Source organism: Rhinoraja longicauda, chromosome 2 (assembly GCF_053455715.1).
Source record: "Rhinoraja longicauda isolate Sanriku21f chromosome 2, sRhiLon1.1, whole genome shotgun sequence".
In the NCBI taxonomy this organism is placed as follows: domain Eukaryota; kingdom Metazoa; phylum Chordata; class Chondrichthyes; order Rajiformes; family Arhynchobatidae; genus Rhinoraja; species Rhinoraja longicauda.
This window is the reverse complement of record NC_135954.1, coordinates 87842210-87865147: the sequence shown is the minus strand read 5'-3', so window position 1 is coordinate 87865147 and position 22938 is coordinate 87842210. Positions and strand designations below refer to the sequence as shown.

The 22938-nt window shown below is 40.9% G+C and overlaps 1 protein-coding gene across 1 annotated transcript in view; it reads left to right on the top strand.

Annotated features, from left to right (window-relative positions):
- Positions 1-22938, top strand: part of hepacam2 (HEPACAM family member 2) — a 63454-nt gene that overhangs the window by 28740 nt on the left and 11776 nt on the right. The window contains exons 4-7 of the mRNA XM_078429090.1: positions 12039-12335; positions 16371-16496; positions 18159-18183; positions 20358-20395. Coding sequence (XP_078285216.1) covers positions 12039-12335; positions 16371-16496; positions 18159-18183; positions 20358-20395 — 486 coding nt within the window. The remainder of the gene's footprint in view (positions 1-12038; positions 12336-16370; positions 16497-18158; positions 18184-20357; positions 20396-22938) is intronic.

The window sequence follows — 22938 nt, the reverse complement described above, 5'->3', positions numbered from 1 at the left end:
GTTCTCATCCAAATCATTAATGTAGATGACAAACAGTAACGGGCCCAGCACCGATCCCTGAGGGACACCACTAGTCACAGGCCTCCAGTCCAAGAAGCAACCTTCCACCATCACCCTATGCTTCCTTTCATGAAGCCAATTTGCTATCCATTCAGCTATCTCTCCTTGGATTTCATGCGATCTAACCTTCCAGTGCAGCCTACCATGCGTAATATTGTCGAATGCCTTACTGAAATACATGTATATAACATCTACAGCTCTGCCCTCATCGACCTTTTTGGTCATGTCTTCAAAAAACTCAATCAGATTTGTGAGACACAACCCCATCAAAACCATGGTGACTATCCCTAATCAGCCCTTGTCCATCCAAAGGCCTGTATAACCTATCCCTCAGAATACTCTGTAGTAACTTTCCAACTACAGATGTTAAGCTCACCGGCCTATAGTTCCCAGCATTTTCCCTGCAGCCCTTCTTGAATAAAGGCACAACATTTGCCACCCTCCAGTCTTCCGGCACCTCTCCTGTATTTACGGATAACTCGTAAATTTCAACCAGGGCTCCCGCAATTTCCTCTCTAGTTTCCCACAATGTCCTCGGATATATCTGAAATCCAGGATGAATAACCAGAAAACCCAATATATCCAGGATGAATGAGCTTATCCTGGCAATGGTAGGGATGTGATCATTTGTTGTAAATAGGCGCAGAATAGGCGGCACGGTAGCGCAGCGGTAGAGTTGCTGCTTTACAGCGAATGCAGCGCCGGAGACTCAGGTTCGATCCTGACTACGGGTGCTGCACTGTAAGGAGTTTGTACGTTCTCCCCGTGACCTGCGTGGGTTTTCTCCGAGATCTTCGGTTTCCTCCCACACTCCAAAGACGTACAGGTATGTAGGTTAATTGGCTGGGTAAATGTAAAAATTGTCCCTAGTGGGTGTAGGGTAGTGTTAATGTATGGGGATCGCTGGGCGGCACGGACTTGGAGGGCCGAAAAGGCCTGTTTCCGGCTGTATATATATGATATGATATGATATGATATATATGAATAATCCTGTTGTGAGTAAGAATATATGATAAATCCCCAGGGCCTGATGGTCTGCATCCCAGAGTACTTAAGGAGGTGGCTCTAGAAATAGTGGAAGCATTGGAGATCATTTTTCAATGTTCTATAGATTCAGGATCAGTTCCTGTGGATTGGAGGATAGCAAATGTTATCCCACTTTTTAAGAAAGGAGGAAGAGAGAAAACGGGTAATTATAGACCAGTTAGTCTGACATCAGTGGTGGGGAAGATGCTGGAGTCAATTATAAAAGACGAAATTGCTGAGCATTTGAATAGCAGTAACGGGATCATTCCGAGTCAGCATGGATTTACGAAGGGGAAATCATGCTTGACAAATCTACTGGAATTTTTTGAGGATGTAACTAGGAAAATTGACAAGGGAGAGTCAGTGGATGTGGTGTACCTCGACTTTCAGAAAGCCTTCGACAAGGTCCCACATAGGAGATTAGTGGGCAAAATTAGGGCACATGGTATTGGGGGTAGGGTACTGACATGGATAGAAAATTGGTTGACAGACAGAAAGCAAAGAGTGGGGATAAATGGGTCCCTTTCAGAATGGCAGGCAGTGACCAGTGGGGTACCGCAAGGTTCGGTGCTGGGACCCCAGCTATTTACGATATACATTAATGACTTAGACGAAGGGATTAAAAGTACCATTAGCAAATTTGCAGATGATACTAAGTTGGGGGGAAGTGTGAATTGTGAGGAAGATGCAATAAGGCTGCAGGGTGACTTGGACAGGTTGTGTGAGTGGGCGGATACATGGCAGATGCAGTTTAATGTAGATAAGTGTGAGGTTATTCACTTTGGAAGTAAGAATAGAAAGGCAGATTATTATCTGAATGGTGTCAAGTTAGGAGGAGGGGGAGTTCAACGAGATCTGGGTGTCCTAGTGCATCAGTCAATGAAAGGAAGCATGCAGGTACAGCAGGCAGTGAAGAAAGCCAATGGAATGTTGGCCTTCGTAACAAGAGGAGTTGAGTATAGGAGCAAAGAGGTCCTTCTACAGTTGTACCGGGCCCTGGTGAGACCGCACCTGGAGTACTGTGTGCAGTTTTGGTCTCCAAATTTGAGGAAGGATATTCTTGCTATGGAGGGCGTGCAGCGTAGGTTCACTAGGTTAATTCCCGGAATGGCGGGACTGTCGTATGTTGAAAGGCTGGAGCGATTGGGCTTGTATACACTGGAATTTAGAAGGATGAGGGGGGATCTTATTGAAACATATAAGATAATTAGGGGATTGGACACATTAGAGGCAGATAACATGTTCCCAATGTTGGGGGAGTCCAGAACAAGGGGCCACAGTTTAAGAATAAGGGGTAGGCCATTTAGAACGGAGATGAGGAAGAACTTTTTCAGTCAGAGGGTGGTGAAGGTGTGGAATTCTCTGCCTCAGAAGGCAGTGGAGGCCAGTTCGTTGGATGCTTTCAAGAGAGAGCTGGATAGAGCTCTTAAGGATAGCGGAGTGAGGGGGTATGGGGAGAAGGCAGGAACGGGGTACTGATTGAGAGTGATCAGCCATGATTGCATTGAATGGCGGTGCTGGCTCGAAGGGCTGAATGGCCTACTCCTGCACCTATTGTCTATTGTCTATTGTCTATATCCTTAGTATGATTAATGATCTGAAATCTTGCCATTAATGGAAATCTGCAACCGGTCCTCAGCAGGACCTGGTATCTTATCTGTGGAGAGTGGGGAATCTTTGGAATTCTCTATCCAGCAGGCCTGTGGAGATTCAGTCATTAAGGGGATCAGAATGTGGGGATAGTGCAGGGAAAGACATCAAAGCAGCAATCAGCCATGAGCTAGATGAAAGGTGGACCAAGTCTAAAGAATCAGAAGGTCTACTCCTGCTCTTAATTCTTATATTCTTATTTAATGATACAGGTCAGCAACTTGCTTTCTGATTATTTTTGTCCTGCAGTGGCAAAATATATGTTATACAGCGTGGAAACAGGCCCTTCAGCCCATCTTGGCAAGATGGTGTAGATGGGATATGTCCCAGCCAACACATCCCATCTACACATATCCCATCTGTACCAATCTCACCTGCCATCGCCTGGCCCATAATCCTCTAAACATATCCTACCTATGTCTCTATCCATGTAATGCCTCTTAAATGTTATGATAGTACCTGCCTCAACTACCTCCTGCAGGAGCTTGTTCCATATACCCACCACCCCAGCGTAAAAATGTTACCCCTCAGATTCCTATTAAATCTTTCCCCCTTCACCTTAGTCTTATGTCATCTTGTTCTCAAATCTCCTATTCTGGTCAAATGAATCTGCATTTACCTGATCTATTCCTCTCATGATCTTGTACTCCTCTATAAGATCGACCCTCATCCTCCTGCGCTCCAACGAATAAAATCCGTTGCTCAACCTCTCCTTATAGCTCAGGCCCTCGAGTCCTGGCAACATCCTCTGAAGAAGGGTCTCGACCCGAAACGTCACCCATTCCTTCTCTCCCGAGATGCTGCCTGACCTGCTGAGTTACTCCAGCATTTTGTGAATAAATCGATTTGTACCAGCATCTGCAGTTATTTTCTTATACTCCTCATAATTTTCGCTGCACTCTTTTAATAATAAAGATGTAGTCTAGTGTTTCTTATGTGGTGTCAGATTTAAGACCAGACTATTTTTGAAATCAGCTAAGATATTGTTTTTGTGCTATATCAGTCCGCATGCTTGCATATTAGGCTCACTTAATTTGCTAATTCTCTCTCTGATTGCTTCTCTTTGGCACCATGCACGCCCACTATTGTGCCACTTCCAAGAGAATATATGAGCTATTATCATTTTGCCTTGAGCTCTTTAATTCCAATGCTGCTCTTTGATCTTGTAAAAGCAGCTAACTAATTTAAATTGAAACAGGGGTTAAATATTTGTTGCCCTGTGATTCTTTCCATTCTTCTATTCAAATTGAAGGCAACTTAAATTTCTCACTGGATTGTCACAGGGAAATCATTCGGCAAGAATGATGGAGCATCGAAAATGGGAGAGGCAACTATCCTGCTGCAAACTAGCATAATAATAATTTGAAGAATAAAAACAGCAAACATTTTCTGAAGAGGGTTCTGGAAAAATTGGTTAATTGGCATGGTTTTGGTTCAATGAAATGACAACATTGTAAAATCCTTTCAGGAAATTATGTGAGCCAAATGTAATCTGGGAGTATTTCAAAAACAGTGATCATAATATAATAAAGTTTAGACCGGCGATGGAAAAGCATAAAGAGAAATGTGTCAGTACCAGTATTTAGAAACATAGAAAATAGGTGCAGGAGTAGGCCATTTGGCCCTTTGAGCCAACACCGCCATTTAATGCGTTCATGGCTGATCATCCAAAATCAGTACCCTGTTCCTGCTTTCTGCCCATATCCCTTGATTCCATTGGCCCTAAGAGCTATATCTGACAATCTCTTGAAAACTTCCAGTGAATTGGCCTCCACTGCCTTCTGTGGCAGAGAATTCCACAGATTCACAACTCTCTGGGGTTTTCCTCAACTCAGTCCTAAATGGCCTACCCCTTATTCTTAAACTGTGACCCCTGGTTCTGGACTCCCCCTACATCAGGAACATTTTTCCTGCATCTAGCCTATCCAATCCCTTAAGAATTTTATATGTTTCTGTACTTTCCCCTCTCATCATTCTAAATTCCAGTGAATATAAGTCCAGTGAATATAAACCCATTTAAATGGAGATGGATAGTTTCAGAAGGATGAAAAGAACTCTGGCTAAGGTAAATTGAAACCAAGAAGAAACAAGCAAAATTGCAATCAGATAATCAGCAAACTGCATAAGTGAACAGAGACTGGAGATGATATTAATGAAAACACAATAGTCTTTGCAAACAGGGAAAAGGGATTGATTTGCAGCCAAAAAGAGAACTATGTGTGGTCCTCAACAAGTAATTTGTATTTTTTATCAATGAAGATGGTGCTGCCAAAGCCCTGGTAGGAAAGATCACTGACAAATTGGATAGTCCATGAATGTTGCAGGGCATAAATTTTTGAAGAGAGCTGAACAGTTTGAGAAAGGAGCTATAAAAGCATTTAAGATCCTTTTTACTGACAACTTAGACCATTGAAATTTTTATCTTTGCATCTTTCATTTGTGCCACCCTTAAACTGACAAATGTTTATATAGTAACATAAAGACATAATGGTATCATGTAATAATTTTATGGGGAAAGAAGAAAAGTCAGTTTAACGGGTAAAACATGGAGAAAATCTAGATAAAAATAATAAAACACCTATGATGGCCAATTCTACAAAATTCAATATGTTAAGCTGAGCAATGTTTGCACCAGGAACACTGCCATTCTTTTTCAGTGATAACACAATAGCATTAGATTACAACAGTAGTAAACAAAGATGAGTGGTAACAGCTGGGAAATAAAACAGTTGGGAAATACACACTGAAACCAATAAATTGACATACCTGCCTGCAGCAAACAAACATCATTAACCTTTAGGTTCCAACTTAAAACACGCCATGAATATTGGAAATTACAAATGTCTGTTTGCATGGTTTCATTAATCCCAATAAATATCTATCATCAAACATTTAGAAACAGTTGCTTTATGTAGATGTTCTATCATAAGAAATATACTAGCACAAAGTTAGGTTTGATCATGCTTGTTTTAAAGATGCCATGTTCCAACAGAGTGCCAAAATGTGGCATGCCACATGAGTTAGGCACCATTTTGATATATTTGCCCATTGGGACAATTCATTTGCCAGTCAGCATGCACTAATACTTGTGCAGGAAAGATCTGCAGTTGCTGGTTTAAACCGTAGATAGACACAAAAAGCTGGAGTAACAGCAGGTCAGGCAGCATCTCGGGAGAAAATGAATGGGTGACGTTTCGGGTCGAGACCCTTCTTCTTCCTGTCACCCATTCTTTTTCTCCAGAGATGCTGCCTGTCCCGCTGAGTTACTCCAGCTTTTTGTGTCTGTGCATTAATACTTTCTGTTCCAAGACCAGGAAGCTCTCCCAACAACCAGTGCTATTTCAAAGAATTATCATTTATTTATAATCAGTTGCTAGTTAATTTCCTTTGGTTACTACAGTTCCACTCAGACATGTGTGCCTCAGAAGGCATTTCTTTTAGGATGTAGCCTGACTGGAAGAATAAAATTTATGCTTCATTCTCATGGTTCCTGATCATTAATGCTCGTTTTCTGGCACACTTCCATCACGTGAAGAATTTCATTATATCTTTGGCCATAGCAGCCACATGTACCTGTATCTCTCTATATATGTTGTTCCCACCTCAACGCTGCAAATTCAGAGGAGTGAGTGAGTTTGAGATGAGGAAAATTGGGTATGAAGACACCATCCACGTGGACAATAATGGCAAAATCATCGATTCTTACCTGCTCGATCTCTTAGTACATCTCAGATTTCACAGCCCAAAACCCAGGACCTAGAACCAGTAAAATGGGTCAGCACTGGCAGTAGACGATTGGAAGTGGGTGTTCCAGCCCAGCATCTCTGGGATTGGCACACAGGGGTGGATTAGGCTTATTGACTGCCAAATGTCAGCCCTTGGGTTTCAGCAGATCTCACTTCCAATTGCATGGCTGAACCACTGTTTAGCCCAACAGTGGTGCAGCAAAATTGGGAGGGGGCAATTAAGATGCAAAGAATAGCACATTTGGTCTCTCAGCTTTACTCAAGGGTTCAAGAGTTGAGGAAAGTTTAATTGTCAAATACACTAGAACAATGAAATTCTGAGTTATTGCTGCTTTACAGCCACATTTAATGCAACAGAGCAACAAATAAATACGCAATATAATTATCAATATTCTGAGTAAACCAGACCATGGCAGTGCAAATATATGGAGCAACCAGAGTTGTGCAAAGTCCAAAGTGTTTCATTGCGGAGGTAGGTTTGTGGTTAGCATCTTGCAGGGTGGTTCTAGAATGGCTTCATCCCATCAAGTATCAGTATCTGTTCTCAGGCTCCTGTCCCTTCTTCATGATAGTAACAGCGACAATAGAATGTGGCCCGGGTGGTGTGTTTCTTTGATGGTATTAGCTGTCTTCTTGAGGCAACGCAGCCTGTAGATCCCTTTGATGGTGAGTTGGTGGACCAGGCAAGTCCATAAACTTTATGTAGCCTCCATCATTCCTGTGCAGTAGAATTACCGAACAAAGCCATGATGCAACCAATCAGTATGCTCTCCATTGTACACCCGAGGAAGTGCAATAGACTATTCAGCAACATGCCGAATCTCCTCGAATTTCTGAGAAAATATTGCCATTATTGAGCTTCCTTTATAATTGCTTCAATATGCTGGGGCCAGGACAAACCATCAGAGATGTCTATATCCAGAAACTTGAAACTGTTAACACTCTTCACTGCCGTCCCATCAACGGAGACAGTTGTGTTGTCTCTCAGCTCTCCCTTCCTGAAGTCAACAATTGGCTCAATACTCTTGCTCATGTTGGGAGCAATTTTGTTGTTCTGGCACCACACAATCTGATTATCGATCTTCCTCCTGTCCTCTGACTTGTTGTTATCCAATATTCATTCAACGTCAGTGGTATCATCAGTGAATTTGAAGATGCCATTGAAACTGTGTGTGGCTACACAGTCATACTGGGAGAGTAGAGCAGGAGACTGAGCACTTGTCCTGAAGTGTCCCGCTGTTGATGGTCAGCAAGGAGGAGATATTGGTGATATCTGGATTCAGTTGCATGGAGAGGAGCAGAGACACAGTTCCTCGAGTTCAAAGATGAGTTTGGTAGGGATAATGGTTTTGAACACTGACTGCAGTCGATGAACAGCCTGACATAGGTGTTCCTGTTGTGCAAGTCTCTAATAGAATTATTTAAAACAAAGTTCAAAGGCTGCTGATAGTGGCAAACTGTCATCAATCATAAGGGTGGTCTGTGGCCTTGTTATCCCCTGGATCTCACTGTGTCTCATGAATAATTTGTTTTGCAGACAGTCAGGTTTTTCAGTTATCTATGTTTGAAAAAGCTAAGATTGGATAGACATCATGGGTAGTAGGGTGGAGACACAAGAGACAGCAGATGCTGAAAACAGAGTGCTCGAGGAACTCAGTGGGCCAGGCAGTGTCTGTGGAGGGAAATGGACAGAATATATTTTGGTTTGGGATCCTTCAGGCTGAAGAAGTGTCTCGACCCAAAGCGTTGACTGTTTAGTTCTCCCATAGATGCTGCCTGACCCACTGAGTTCCTTTAGCAGATTGTTTTCTAACCATGAGAAGCAGGTTTGGGCAGCAAGCTGCAAGCAACTCAACACAACCTAGTATTTCAATAAACCAAAGGAGGCCCATGGATGAGTTTGGTATAACTCCTAACCAATATAATGGTGGCAAGCATGAGGAACAAACTGTCCAGGAAGATAAACAAGAAAATTAGATGGAAGGATTTAAGAGAGAATTCAGGAAGACTAAAGTGAAAATTAGAAAAGATTTAAGAGAGAATTGGGTAAATATTTGAGCATTTTTGGTTTCTGGGAGCTGCCAGGTGGATGACAGAGAAGTTTCTGGGCATGCTTTTTCCTATGTTCACAATCAGTTTTAATCTAAAGAGTTTATAACCTACCCACGGATCCTATTCTGTTGAACTGTGATGAAGGATCATCTGTTATTTGTACTTACCAGCTGCTTAGCGACAGAAGGTTGCAATATGGTCACAAAGTAATCAAAATAATGTCACCAGCAGTAAAATGTTATCAATGTGTACTCTGGCTTTTGTTTGTCATTGGTCTCAGGATCTTTAGCACAGCTGGTATGGTAGGTGTATTTTAGCTTACTTCAAAGGACCAAGATAGATAATACAAAATGGATGCAGTGTTATAAGATCTGAAACACTTTCTCTTATTTGTCGGTATTGGTATTGGTTTATTTTCTTTTGTGTGCTAACATACAGTGAGAAAATTTAAATGCAGGCTATCCAGTCAAATCTTATAATAATAAATGCAATCATATCATACAGAAGTCCAGCAGGTAGTGCAAAGAGAAATTTACCAGTGCAGAATATTGTGTTACAGTGTTATAGCTTTACAGCTGCAGAGAAAGTGCAGATAAAATAAAGTGTCGGACCACAATGAGGTAGGTTGAGAGATCAGGATGACATCACCTTATGAGAGGACCAGTCAGTAGACTGATGATAGCAAGGAAGAATCTGTTCCTAAACCTGGTGCTTTGTGCTTTCAAGCCTTTGTACCCTCTGCCAGATGGGAGAGGGGAGAAGGGGAAATAATCATGTTCAAATTGTCCTCGATTTTGTTGGCTGCTTTCCTGAGGCATCATGAAGTTTGGAGGGGAAGCTGGTAATTTTCCCCCCCTTCTGACCTTCTTTTGAAAGAATGATTGATAACCTCCCTGTATACTGGTCACCCTTTTACAGTATCTTGTTTTGTTTTGTTTAGATATGGACCTTGAGAATTAGGGTTGGCAGGCAATGCAAGAAAAAGCCATTGCAGTCAATTCAATCATGACCTCAACCTAGGGCCACAAACACTGCAATTCCAGGTTTCCTCACTGAAAACAAAATAGCTAATCCTCTTTTCATCTGGGGACAAGGGCACTAAATCATTTACTCTGGGAATAAATAACTGAGCAGAGACCAAGGATCTAAACTGAGACATGCACTGTCCTCTTGCATGTGAATGACACCGAGAGATAATTCTGTCCCGGGGAAAGGCCCCAAATGGTGTCAGCCATATGGTTTTCCAGTGCATTAACCATTGCTTGAAGATAAGGCATGTATAGCAGTTATTTACATTTATAGTTGACTTACAATGATTACTTGGGTAGTGCCTACTTGTCAGAGCTTGTTGACAAAAATAAGAATGTGATTTTAAAATTTGCTGCATTTCCTTGAGGCCAACTCAGACTATACATTGGCAATCTATTCTCTATTTAAACAAGCACATCGATTTGGCGGGTCCTAAAGTAAAAAGATGTCTCTGGATTTCGGACTTTTTTGGTGATGGTTGAATTGTGACTAAAGGCTATATACCTCTTGACAATATTGGGAACTCTTCCACAAAAATCATTTGAGTTGTATTTGTGTTATAAATTCAGCAAATAATTGATTAAGTGAAAATATTTTAAGATTGGGGCAACTAACTACCAATGTTACTTTCAGAATCTGGGTTCTCATTATCTTTAAACAGATCCTTAAACTAATAGAAGAATTATTGTTTGTAAATGTGTCTGTGCTTAGACAGCTGTCTGTAAATTATAGTGTCAGCCATTTGGGAGAGACAAGATTTTCAAGAGCAGGATATTATTTGCTTTTTAATATTTTTATTAATTTAGAGTGCAACTCACATGCGTTATGGGAATGTGTCATAGAAAGCTTTTTATCAGGATGCATCACAGCATGGTTTGAGAACAGCTCCATCCAAGACTGCAGGAAATTGTAGAAAATAGTGGATGCAGCCCAGACCATCACACGAACCAACCTCCATTCCATTTACTCCATTTACACCTCACCTTGCCTTGGCAAGATCACCAGCATAATCAAGGACAAGTCGCAACCTAGCCACTCCCTCGTCTCCCCTCTCCCATCGGGCAAAAGGTATAGAAATGTGAAAACGCACACCTTCAAATTCAGGCACAGTTTCTTACCAGCTGCTCTCAGGCAACCGAACCATCCTACCAACAACTAGAGAGAGTTCTGAACTACTATCTACCTCATTGGAGACCTTAGGACTATCTTTGATCAAACCTTAATGGCTTAATCTTGCACTAACCGTTATTCACGTTATTCCCTTTATAATGTATCTGTACACTGTGGATGGCTCGATTGTAATCATATATTGTCTTTCTGCTGACTGGTTAGCACGTAACAAAAGCGTTTCACTATATCGGAACAAGTGACAATAAACTAAACTCAACTCCATCTCACTCTTAAAATAGCAATATTCCATCGCTGCATAGAGCCCTGTTTGGCGCTGTGGAACATGGATAGATAATGTTTTGGGTCAGGACTCTTCTTCAGACTGATTGTAGTGGGGGTGGGGGTGGGGGGAGAGGAAGAAAGGTAGAAAACCTCTCTTACCGTTTGTTTCCCCCCCACCACAATCAGTCTGAAGAAGGGTCCCGACCTGAAATATTATCCGTCCATATTCTCCAGAGATGCTGACGGATCTGAGTTACTCCAGCATTTTCTGTCTTTTTTGTTAACCAGCATCTCCAGTTCCTTGTATCTCTCTTGTTTAGCTCTTATGCATATCAGCAAATCATTACATTATTTAAGTGATTTCAAATGGAACAGACCATTCAGCTCATATATATTCCCACATGGGTCTCTTTCCAACCTTTTCACTCTTTGACACACTGTTCCATATCCCTCCATTTTTTTCCTTCCTCAATGCAAATCCTACCCACTTGATTACGTTGATATTCAATGGTTTGGTCAGTAACATAATGCCACTGATTATCGACAGCCACGTTTGGAAAGTATTTGCAACAAATCTAAAAATTCCCAAAATTTGCAGCCAGAAGACAAGGTTCACTTTCCTGGAAAAATTACATTGGAATTTGCACTTCATTTCCTTCTTTAAGAGACACTACTTCTCAATAACAATATCTGAAATAATGAACATTTGAAATGGTGTACATGTCATGAACAATTTCCTTTGTGTGTAACTTGAAAGAAATCTTCTTTTACTAATATGTCAGAATGCATTTAATGAAAAAATTTCTAACGTCACATTCAGTCAAAAATGAAGATATCCTGAAGATTACACGTAAATTGCTCGTTGCCACATACAGAAAGAACAGACCTCATTAAATTCCATAAACACAGTAAAATGGCCGAAATATTATTCAAAAATGCAAGGATCAAGGGGGAATTGGTGGGTACGTGAAGAGAATAAATCACAGGGCTGCAGGGAAATGATGGGATTTGTTCTTTGGGGACCTAACTCAATGGCCACCACTTCTGGATTGGTAAATATTTTTCTCATGTAATATTTTCCAGATGGCCCATATGACTTGATGGTGAAGTCTGAGCCTCGATTCAAAATTAGTGAAGGAGTGTTTGCTGTTGGCAAAGGAGAACCAGTCTGGTTTAAATGTTCAGCAAATTCCAACCCACCAAATGACTACTCGTGGTTCCAAAAAGCCAACAACAAGACGACACCCATCCATCGGGGGCCGGTATTAAATATCATGTCTGAGAAAATATCCGAGAAAGCTGATTACATGTGCTGTGCCTACAACCATGTCACGGGCAAGCGGGACGAAACTCAGTTCACACTCATTCTCTCCGCCACTGGTATGTATGTATGTGTTTGTTGTCTGGAACTCATTAACAGCAGCATCTTATAGATAACGCGGTCGTGGTTCTTTACAATACAATTAATCTGGCATAAACATGACTTTCAAGCAAATGTAAAGTGGATGAATTATGTGACAACAGGCAAATTAATTTGATGTACATGAAGAGGATTAAATTGATTTGAGGCACAAGGTACTGCACATGCTTGAACTTTGAGCAAAAAGCAATTAGCTGGAGATACTCGGCAGGTCGGGCAACATTAGTGGGGGAAGTTGGACAAACAATGTTTCGGGCCGGGACTCTTGCAATGGACTGAGAGAGTGAAGGGGAAAAAAACAGTATCAGGTGAAGGGCCGAATGGCCTCCTCCTGCACCTATTGTCTATTGTCTAAGTTGGGGTGGGGTGGGGTAAGAGCTGGTACAAAGTAGGTGGACTCAGGTGAGGAGGGGTGGATGGAGTCAGGTAGGGAAGAGTGGGGTGGGCTAATGCAGAGGCTTGGGTGTGATTGGCAGAAGTCACGGCGGGTTGATGAGGATGGAATCCGATGGGAAAGAAGATGGAGTCAGGGACCAAATAAGGGAAGTGGCGTGGGCTGACAGGAAGGGGCCTGTTGAGTGGTTTGAGTGGACAATGGGTGATGGGCAGATAGTTTGAGTGAGGAAGCAGCTGGATGAGAGGGAGTAGGGGTTGTGCGAAAGAAGGGTATGTGAGGGAGGATCAGGGTGGATGGAGGGACTGGTGGTGGTGGGGGGGCAGGTTTCCTGAAATTGGAGAATTGAACGTTAATGCCATCGGATTGGAACCTATCGAGGCAAATGGACATGATGACAGTATTACCATAATTTGATTTGTGTGCAGTTTAATCCCAAATTTTGTGTCTGTATAGCTGATGCCATCCTGAAATTGTGCTAGTTTACAAACTTCCCTGCTCGAATTAAGGAAGTCAGTTGAATTGACATGAACCTATTTATGATTTACCCTTACTACAAAATATTCGGAATATTCATACTTTGTTGCATGAAATCAAATGGTGTACCAAACCACAACTTTCTGGCTAGAATAAAAATCTAACCTTGGTGTCTGGCGCTGTGAATCAGCAGCTTTACCACCTGCACCACCTGTTGTCAGTTGTGTAATTCAACAAATTGTAAGAAATAATGTTACCGAGTTGTTATAGATCTAGTGTTCCACCAAGCACTACTGTATAAATTGAATGACACCAATGAATATGAGGCTCTTTTCACACTTTTATATTATGCTTTTATCAAGGCTTCACATTGAACGACAGGTGTATTGTAAAAATGTAAATAAAGATAGCAGCTGCTCAGTGTTACCATAATCAGTGCAGACAAGATCACCGTGGTGATGTATGCTTTACTGGACAACATTGCACCCACACAGCTTAAAAATGAACCATGGAGTTCCATATAAAATAATGATTGTGACTTATGGAAAATGGAAATTATTGTTGGCCAGTCGTTTGCCGGTGAATGTCTCGTCATTTGGTCATGAGAGGGCACAGGTCTTCTAAATACAGATTTCATCTTAGGGTATCTAAACACCTCAATTGCAGATAACATTCTCTCTCGCTGATATATAATGTGGTTCTATTTAAAGAAACCAGAGAAAAAAAATGTGAAGACAACAGTTATTGTGAATCTTCACAGCTGTTAATCTTCGTGGTGTAACCGCAAGTCATGACAATTGTCTCTAAACATTTACCACTATATTTTGTAAGGCATTTATATAAATAAACCTTGCATCAAATATTTATTTTGTCTATTTCATTAATGTGGGTGGTGAAAAAATACATTATTGTTCATTTAAATTAAATTAAATTCAGCAGATCTTAATTTTCAGAATCAAAATTCACAGTGAAAACTTTTTACACTTAGGTTTATGTTTTCTTCCAGTTTGATTAAATGTCCTGGCCAGAGTTTCATCTGAACTATTGCCACTAACGCTCCCCAAAAAAATTCCCTTCGAATTTCAGCATCCTAATCTTGAGTACTATAGTTATTTCTGTAATCTTCAAATGTCAAGTATTTAATGGATTTGTGACCAACTAAACTCTTTTGTTCAGCAAATATTACCCATATTGACATCTGCAATGAAGCCTCGGGCAGTTCAGTGAGCAATAGGCATAAAGGAATATAGGTTTCAGTTAGGGCAGTTGCTAAATGGAATCAGAATTGATGCACTAATCATTACATCCAGTTATGTTTGGTTTTGTCACACTGTACATACAGCTGGGGCAGAAATATCACAACTGTAACTCCCTCTGTTTTGTTAACCAATGAATCCCAAAGAATGTAAGAACCAGCAAAGAAGGATATGGAGTCCAAGGCAGCTGTGTTGAAACTGATAAAGTCCAACAGTTTTTCCTGTCAAGTTTCCAAATGCATATTGCCATGTAAATATAAAGGCTTCCAGAGGCTTTTCAGTCAGATTTTGTGGGCTAGTGCTATGAAGAAAATGGAATATTGGTGGAATTTCTTTCCTATCAAGTTGCCATTTTACAGGAAGGATGTGGTCTTTGGGCACTTGTAAAATAGGTTCTCCAAAATGTTTCCTGGGTCAGCTGATAATCAGCAATTTTGAGAGGTTGGCCAAACTTGGATTGTTTTCTCTGGAGCACAGGAGACTGAGGGAAGATCTGACAGAAATTTATGAAATTATTTGAAGCAATAATGGGGTAGATAGTCAGAGTCTTTCCCCCACGGTAGAAAGGTCTAATGCTAAAGGGCAGCGCTTTAAGGTGAGAGGGCAACATTTTAAAGGAGACTTATGAGGTATGATTTTTTTTCCCACAGAGTGGTAGGTGCCTGGAAAATGCAAGGTCTAGAAGCAGATATGATAGCAATGTTTAAGAAGCATTTTGACAGATACATAAACAGACAGAGAATGGAGGAATATGGATGTGCAGGCAGATAGGATCGGTTCAGAATGGCATCGTGGCCCTCCTCCCCTCTGGCTGGAATGGGTTTTATAGGGAGTAGGCTGCCAATCCATTATCATCTAATCAGAATTAAAGGATATTCTTTTAGGAAGGAGATGAGGAGAAATTTCTTTAGTCGGAGGGTGGTGAATCTGTGGAATTCTTTGCCACAGAAGGCTGTGGAGGCTATGTCAATGGATATTTTTAAGGCAGAAAACAATAGGTTCTTGATTAGTACAAGTGTCAGAGGCTCTGGGGGGGAAGGCAGGAGAATGGGGTTAGGAGGGAGAGAAAGACCAGCCATGATTGAATGGCGTAGACTTGATGGGCTGAATGGCCTAATTCTACTCCTATTCCTTATGACCTTATGACCTAATTGGACCCAGCAGTTACCAATGATGCCGGGGATTGGCCACTCGTGGCGGCATCTGAGGGAGGGGGCGCTGTCACAAGAGGCATTCTGAAATCACATCTAACATCTGCCGTAACCGAAAATTAAATCAGTTAAATTTGAGTTTATTATCATATGCAGAATGAATTTTAAATTGCTAACTCTCTCCACCACAGGCCCACCAATGAAATCTGGCACTTGGTCTCTTGACTTCCCTTTCATGAAGTCAGTAATCAGTGCCTTGGTTTTGGTGATGTTGAGCATGAGGTTGTTGCTGCGGCAACATTCAACCAGGTGTTCTCACCCACTCATTGATTCAGATTCATCACCACCTGTGATTCAGCCAATGACAGTGGTGTTGTCAGTGAACATGCAGATGGTATTGGAGTTGTTCATAGCCTTACAGTCATTGGTGTGAAGAGAGTAAAGCAGGAGGCCAAGCACATGGCCCCGAGGTGCACCTGTGTTGATGGTCAATGAGGAGGCGATGTTGTTACCGATCCACACTGATGGAACTCTGCAGATGAAGAAGTCAATCACTAACAGCCTAAGTAGAAACAAGGAACTGCAGATGCTGGTTTACTGAGAAAAGACACAAAATGCTGGAGTAGCTCAGCGGTTCAGGCAGCATCTCCATTTAAACTTGTGCTCTGCATTGGCAATAATGCATTTCACTGACTCTTCTGATTGTGTGATTACTAGGTCAAGAAAGGCGGAAACAAAAAGGAAGTTCCATCCACTCATTGGTTATAATTGTTGGATTGTCAATAACTCTGATCATCTGCATACTTCTTTACTTTATTCTAAAAAGATATTTTCCCCGAAAAGGTATGTTGATATCATTGAAAACTCAATTTCTTTTGTGGGATTTGCCCTTAATTTCTGCTTACGTAAGACTTAGCAGCAAAGAAAATAGTTTCTGCATTTCCTTTGTCATTGTTGTTGCCTTCATTCAGCAAAATTTGCTGGTGTTTCTTATCTGATCTGAAGAGATCACAAATACAATGGACCAGTGTATACCCAATCCAACTTGTTGCCTGCTCCCATTCCCCATGCCCGATGCTGTTCTTGCCCATGACAACCAGGTGTCAAATAACTAAACCTCGAATATTGAAAGACATTTAAAGCATGTAAGTGATGTAAGTGATTAAAAATGGTTTAAAAAAAAAGCTTAAATTTACATATAACTAAAATAAACTATTGTAATTTAAACACTTAAACACATTTGCAATTTAAAAAAAGAGGCATAGAATTATAGAATGGAACATCACTGATAAGGGCCTTTTGGCCCACCACGTCTATGCCAACCGCTTTGCACACCTACATTAATCTCATTTGCCTTCATTAGGTCTGTATCCATCTATGCCTTGCCTATTTATGTGCTTGAATAAAAGTTGCTTAAATATGATGATTGTATCAGATCTCACCATCTCCTCTGGCAACAAGTTCTGTATCTCAGTCACATTCTACACAAAGATTTTAGACAATAGACAATAGACAAAGATTTTCCCTTTGGAACCCCTTTAAAACTCCTTTCCCTCACCTTACACTTATGCTCTTTTTTTATACATCTACTCTTCCATCTATGTCTCATAATTTCATATATCTTTATTAGGTCACCCCTTCACTCAAGAGTAAACAAACTCAGTCTGTACAATCTCTTCTATAACACGTCTTCCAATCTAGACAACATTCTGGTGAATCTCCTTTACATTATCTTCAGCCCAGCCACATCTAAGAGAGTCACGTCAAGTGTATTTAATTGTCATATGTACTGAAAATGGAACAATTAAATCCTTACTTGCAGCAGCATCACAGATATGTAAGCAGAGTACTCATACATAACATAATAAACAAAAGAATGCTCAATAAATTAAAGAAACAATGCAAAACAAAAGCCCCAAATCTCTAGTGCAACTAAGACAGTTTGTAGTTTGTATTTTAATTGGTGTTTGCTATGTTCAAGAAGTTGTTCCTGAACCTGGAGGTCACAGTTTTCATTCTCCTGATGGCAGGAGCAAAATGAGAGCATGACCAGGGTGATGATTTACCCTTTACCCTTTATGAGGCAAGACCTCCTATAGATTCCTTCGATAATGATGAGGTCAGGCCATATTCCTATACTGGACAACCAGAATTGCACACAATACTCTGTGTGGTCTACCTAGTTTATATGTGGTTGTGCATGGTGAATGGGTGATCACCAGTGTTGCGACAGGGTGTCTTTTGTGTGTAAGGGTAGAACTACCATGTGGTAAAGCCTCGTCTCCAATTAACTTGGACCTCCTCTCAGTGGATCAATGTCTCACTCTATCAAAACCATATGGTTGTTGGTTTGCAGCAGTCATCCCACAGTAGGAGAACTCATGCACAGGCCACTTCCACTCCTCAGCAGATATTTGTTCCTTCTGATTGTTTATGGTTTGAATGCATTTATACTTGAAGCATGCATTGATCAATGTGTCTTAATTTGTTCTCTTTCTCTTCAAGTGATTAAGAAGGAAGTGTACCACAGGTATACCAATTTATTTTTAATATATTTTAATTTGCTTTTTTATGCATTGGATTGTCTCAAAGTTTTATATTCTATACTTGCACTGGGGAATATCTTAAAGTGAACATAAATGCAGTTGAAACTAAATGGGTAATTGTTTATTTAGTTATTTTTATTCCTAGATTGCGAGTTTCACTGAAAATATTTCATTCCATGTGGTCTTTCCTTTTGCTGTAACATGCTAACTATTATAAAATGCTTTGCTTTTTTGTTTGCATGCACACTGCCTGCATTCTGCCCCTCCGGAACTATTTTCTATTACACCTTTTCAGCTTTGCTCTTCTCTCTTCGTCATCTCTCCACCCATGCAAGTCATTTTCTTTCTTCTATTTTTTTTCCATTGTCCATTTCCATTCCTTCTCTGATTCTGCTGTTTGAACCCTAACTTGATTAGTACAGTTGTCAGTGGTTATGGGGAGAAGGCAGGAGAATGGGGTAGGAGGGAAATATGGGACAGCCATGATTGCATGGCGAAGTAGACTTGATGGGCCAAATGGCCTAATTTTACTCCTATCATTTATGACCTTATGACCTAACCATAAAAAATGAACCCATAGTCCACTATGTCAAACCTGTTAGAGAGTATTTTGTGGATGTAGTGTATTTAGATTTTCAGAAGGTTTTCAATAAGATCCCACACAAGAGGTTAATCAGCAAGGTTAGAGGACAAGGAATTAGGTTAATATATGGCATAAATTGGGAATTGGTTATCAGTCAGTAAACAAAGAGTGAGAATAAACAAATCCTATTCATTTTGGCAGGCTATAATTATTTTGGTACTGCAGTGTTTGGGCCTCAGCTATTGAAATCTACATCAATGATTTGACCATCCTTGCAGGAGACCAAACATCATACTTCCAGATTTGTCGATGATACAAAACTAAGTGAAACTGTGAGTTGAGGAGGAGGATGTAAAGAGGTTTCAGGGAGGAATAGATAAACTGAGTGAGTGAGTGAGTGAGTGGGTGAGGAATGGCAATGGCACATACTGTAAAAAAAAGTGAAATCATCCACTTTGGTACATAAAACAGAAAAGTGCTGTCCTTTTTAAATGGTGAAAGATTGGAGAACGTTAAATTTCAACAGGTCCTGTGTGTCAGTGTGCACACCTCACTCAAGACCACCATGCAAATGCCGCAATCAATTAGGAAGGAAGATGTTGCATTGGCTTTTATTTTGAGAGGATCTGAGTACACAAGGAACAGTGGTGCCCCACTGCAATTATGTAGGATCTGCTTAGATCATTCCTAAAGTACTGGGTTTTGGACCCCTTCCTAAAGTAGAGAAACATTTGCTATGGAGGAGGTGCAACAAAGATGCACCCCATTCTAGTTTCTGAGATGGTGGGTTTGCCATAAAATGAGAAATTATGTGGACTAGTCCTATAATCGCCAGAGTTTAGAAGAATAAGTGATCTCATCAAATTATTAAAAATGCTTACAAGCATCAACAAGGGAGACGTGAGGAGGATTTTTCTCGTAGCTGACTAGACTGGAACACCCTCGGAACGTGCGGATTGTGAAGAAATTTCTTCACCATGAGGGTGCTGAGCCTTTGGAATTCTTTACCTCAGAGAGCTGTGGAGATTCAGCCATTAAGGTCATTCAAAGCAGAGGTCAATAGATTTTCATATATTAGCAGAACCTAGGAATATGGAGAATTGCTAGAAACTAGGGCAGAGTTGGAAGGTCAGCCATGATCTCAATGACTGGTGGAGCAGGTATGAAGGGTCAGATATTCTACTCCTCTTTCCATTTCTTAGGTTTTCTCTCAATAGCTCTTTGTTTTCTCCCCACACTTTCACCTTGGTCTTCTCTTCTGTCTCATCTATGTAGTGCACCTTGGAAACATCACCTTCAGCCTCCATAGATAAACTGATGACAGACAATGGTAAGCATTTAGGTATCTTTCTCCTGTTATTCGAGAATTCTGTGCTCTTGTTATATTTCTTTCAAAAAGGCTTCTGCTTACTTTCTGTGTATTTTTATCTGAGATCTTTTAAAGCAAATCAGAACAAGAATTAATTGGAAGTTCATATACAACTTATAACTACTTATGAGAACTAATGGTGTTAATGAAGCTAACAGTGAATTAATTCTAACCTACTGCATTAAGCTTGTTTTTATTTATTGTAGGTCACCGACAGATTATATACGAGCACACCAAGTATCAGGTAATAATATACTTTAAATAAAGTGACATTTAAAAAATTGATGTAATTATGCAAGTGAAAGTAGCTGAGAACATCTTATTTTTTATATCAAAATCCAAGTGTGGAATATCTAAATAAAACATGCATTTGATAATTTTACAACCATTTTTACCCTTTTTGTTTGGGCGCTTCAAATCTTTAGTCCGGTCTTGAATTTCTAATCCTAACACTAAACTGTGAAATATATAATTAAGGATAAGACTGTGACAGGAAGGGGAATGTGTAGGGAGGAACTGCAGATGCTGGTTTACACCAAAGATAGACACAAAATGCTGGAGTAACTCAGCAGTACAGGCAGCATCTCTGGAGAGAAGGAATGGATTCCTTTAATCCTGAGATGCTACCTGTCCCGTTGAGTTACTCCAGCATTTTGTATCAATCACAGGAAGGAGAATCTTGAGATATTATGTCTGCTTTTCTTAATTGGTGAATGACAAAAGGAGTTTTTTTGAAAACATTTTTAAAATGTTGAAGGCTTTTGATAAAGTGACTGACGAAAGAACAAAATTCAGAGAATGTGCTCCCATATGATGCTGTCTGAACATCAAAAGTTTATTTATGCGTTGTGCACACGTGCTTGCTACATATTGGATATTGGATGGGCCCAACAGTAAATATCCACAGGAAATGTGCAGAGCAAGAAATCATTGTAATAATCACCCTCCTATTCCCATACATTTCCACACCCCCCTCCCCCCCACCTAACACTGGTTTGATGCCAGTGTTGTTATTTTGAAACACACAGATGCAGTTAATGTTCTAAATGTGCTCAGAAATAAACATCTCTTATGGCCCTGAGAATTAAATACTTAATTCAACGATTTCAGTTAATCGGCCTTTCCTATTAGTGACAGAAATAGGCCTGTTCTGATGTAATGTTAACTCAGTAATTCCCCTGCCATTTATGCTACTTGATCTGCTGAGTATTTTCAGCCAAAAAATACACAAAGTGTTGGAGTAATTCAGCAGGCCAGGCAGCATCTCTGGAAAACATGGTGTGGTTTCAAGTCGGGACCCTTCCTCAGAGTAATTGTAGTAATTGTATCTCTATTTACATCTGTTTCAGGCAAATCTGCCATGTACTACAGGTCTTTGCTACACTCTCTTTGATGACAATCTCTCTTTGATTTATGTCCCTGGTCTCCACCTAATACAAACATTTACATTGTTCCCTCCACACCTCCTCCTCATGTACAACTTAAAATACACTTATTGGCTCATGTTTCCAATTCTGGTGAAAGGTCATGAGCCTAATATGTTTGATATATTATCCGATTCTTTCTCCATCTTTCGGCACAACCTGCTACAGGTCTACCACCAATTTCCTGGCAAACCTTGGTTCCAGAGCCTTTCTGGATTATTCCTTTTTCCAGACCAACAGAGATCATGACCTCCGAGAGGTGTCCAAATTTACCAGAATGGTCCACCTAGGCCGTCGAAGGACTGAGATACCGGTCCACAAAGTCGGCCTCCGTAGTCGGCTAGGGAAACAAATCTATCGGCTCCAGCCGGGCTGCAATTCCAGAGACCCAGCCACAGGTTGAAAATTTGACTCGTCGATTGGCCATATAGGTAGGCTATGAGAATGGATCTGCCAGCTCCAGCCAGGCTCGAGTTCCAGAGCCCAGGCCACAGGTGGCAAATTTGATCCGTCAATCGGCACGGATGTCCCAATGAGATCAGGATCGGCCGCCTTACCTGACCTAGACACCACATTTCTGGGAGGACTTCCTGGGGGAGATTTCAAGTGCACTCTCATGATTTTGTCTCAGTCCATCAATTGCTGTAAAATCGGTAGTGGACCTGTAAGTATCTCCAGCATTTTCTGCTTTTATTTTGAAGTGAACCCTGCTTTCGTTGGCATTCTTCAGAAGACGGGTAAAAGCAAAGCAAGTTTATGTAAAGAAACTTTGTGTATGGTGTGCTTTATTTAAGTTAAAATTGAGGAGGTGACTTATTTTACTAGAGTAAATAAAATAGAGTTGAATTGAACAAAGAATTATAATTAAAACGCAAAATGGTGAACTCAGCGGGTCAGGCAGCAATAGACAATAGGTGCAGGAGTAGGCCATTCAGCCCTTCGAGCCAGCACCGCCATTCAATGCGATCATGGCTGATCACTCTCAATCAGTACCCCGTTCCTGCCTTCTCCCCATATCCCCTCACTCTGCTATCCTTAAGAGCTCTATCCAGCTCTCTCTTGAAAGCATCCAACGAACTGGCCTCCACTGCCTTCTGAGGCAGAGAATTCCACACCTTCACCACTCTCTGACTGAAAAAGTTCTTTCTCATCTCCGTTCTAAATGGCCTACCCCTTATTCTTAAACTGTGGCCCCTTGTTCTGGACTCCCCCAACATTGGGAACATGTTTCCTGCCTCTAATGTGTCCAATCCCCTAATTATCTTATACGTTTCAATAAGATCCCCCCTCATCCTTCTAAATTCCAGTGTATTCAAGCCTAATTGCTCCAGCCTTTCAACATACGACAGTCCCGCCATTCCGG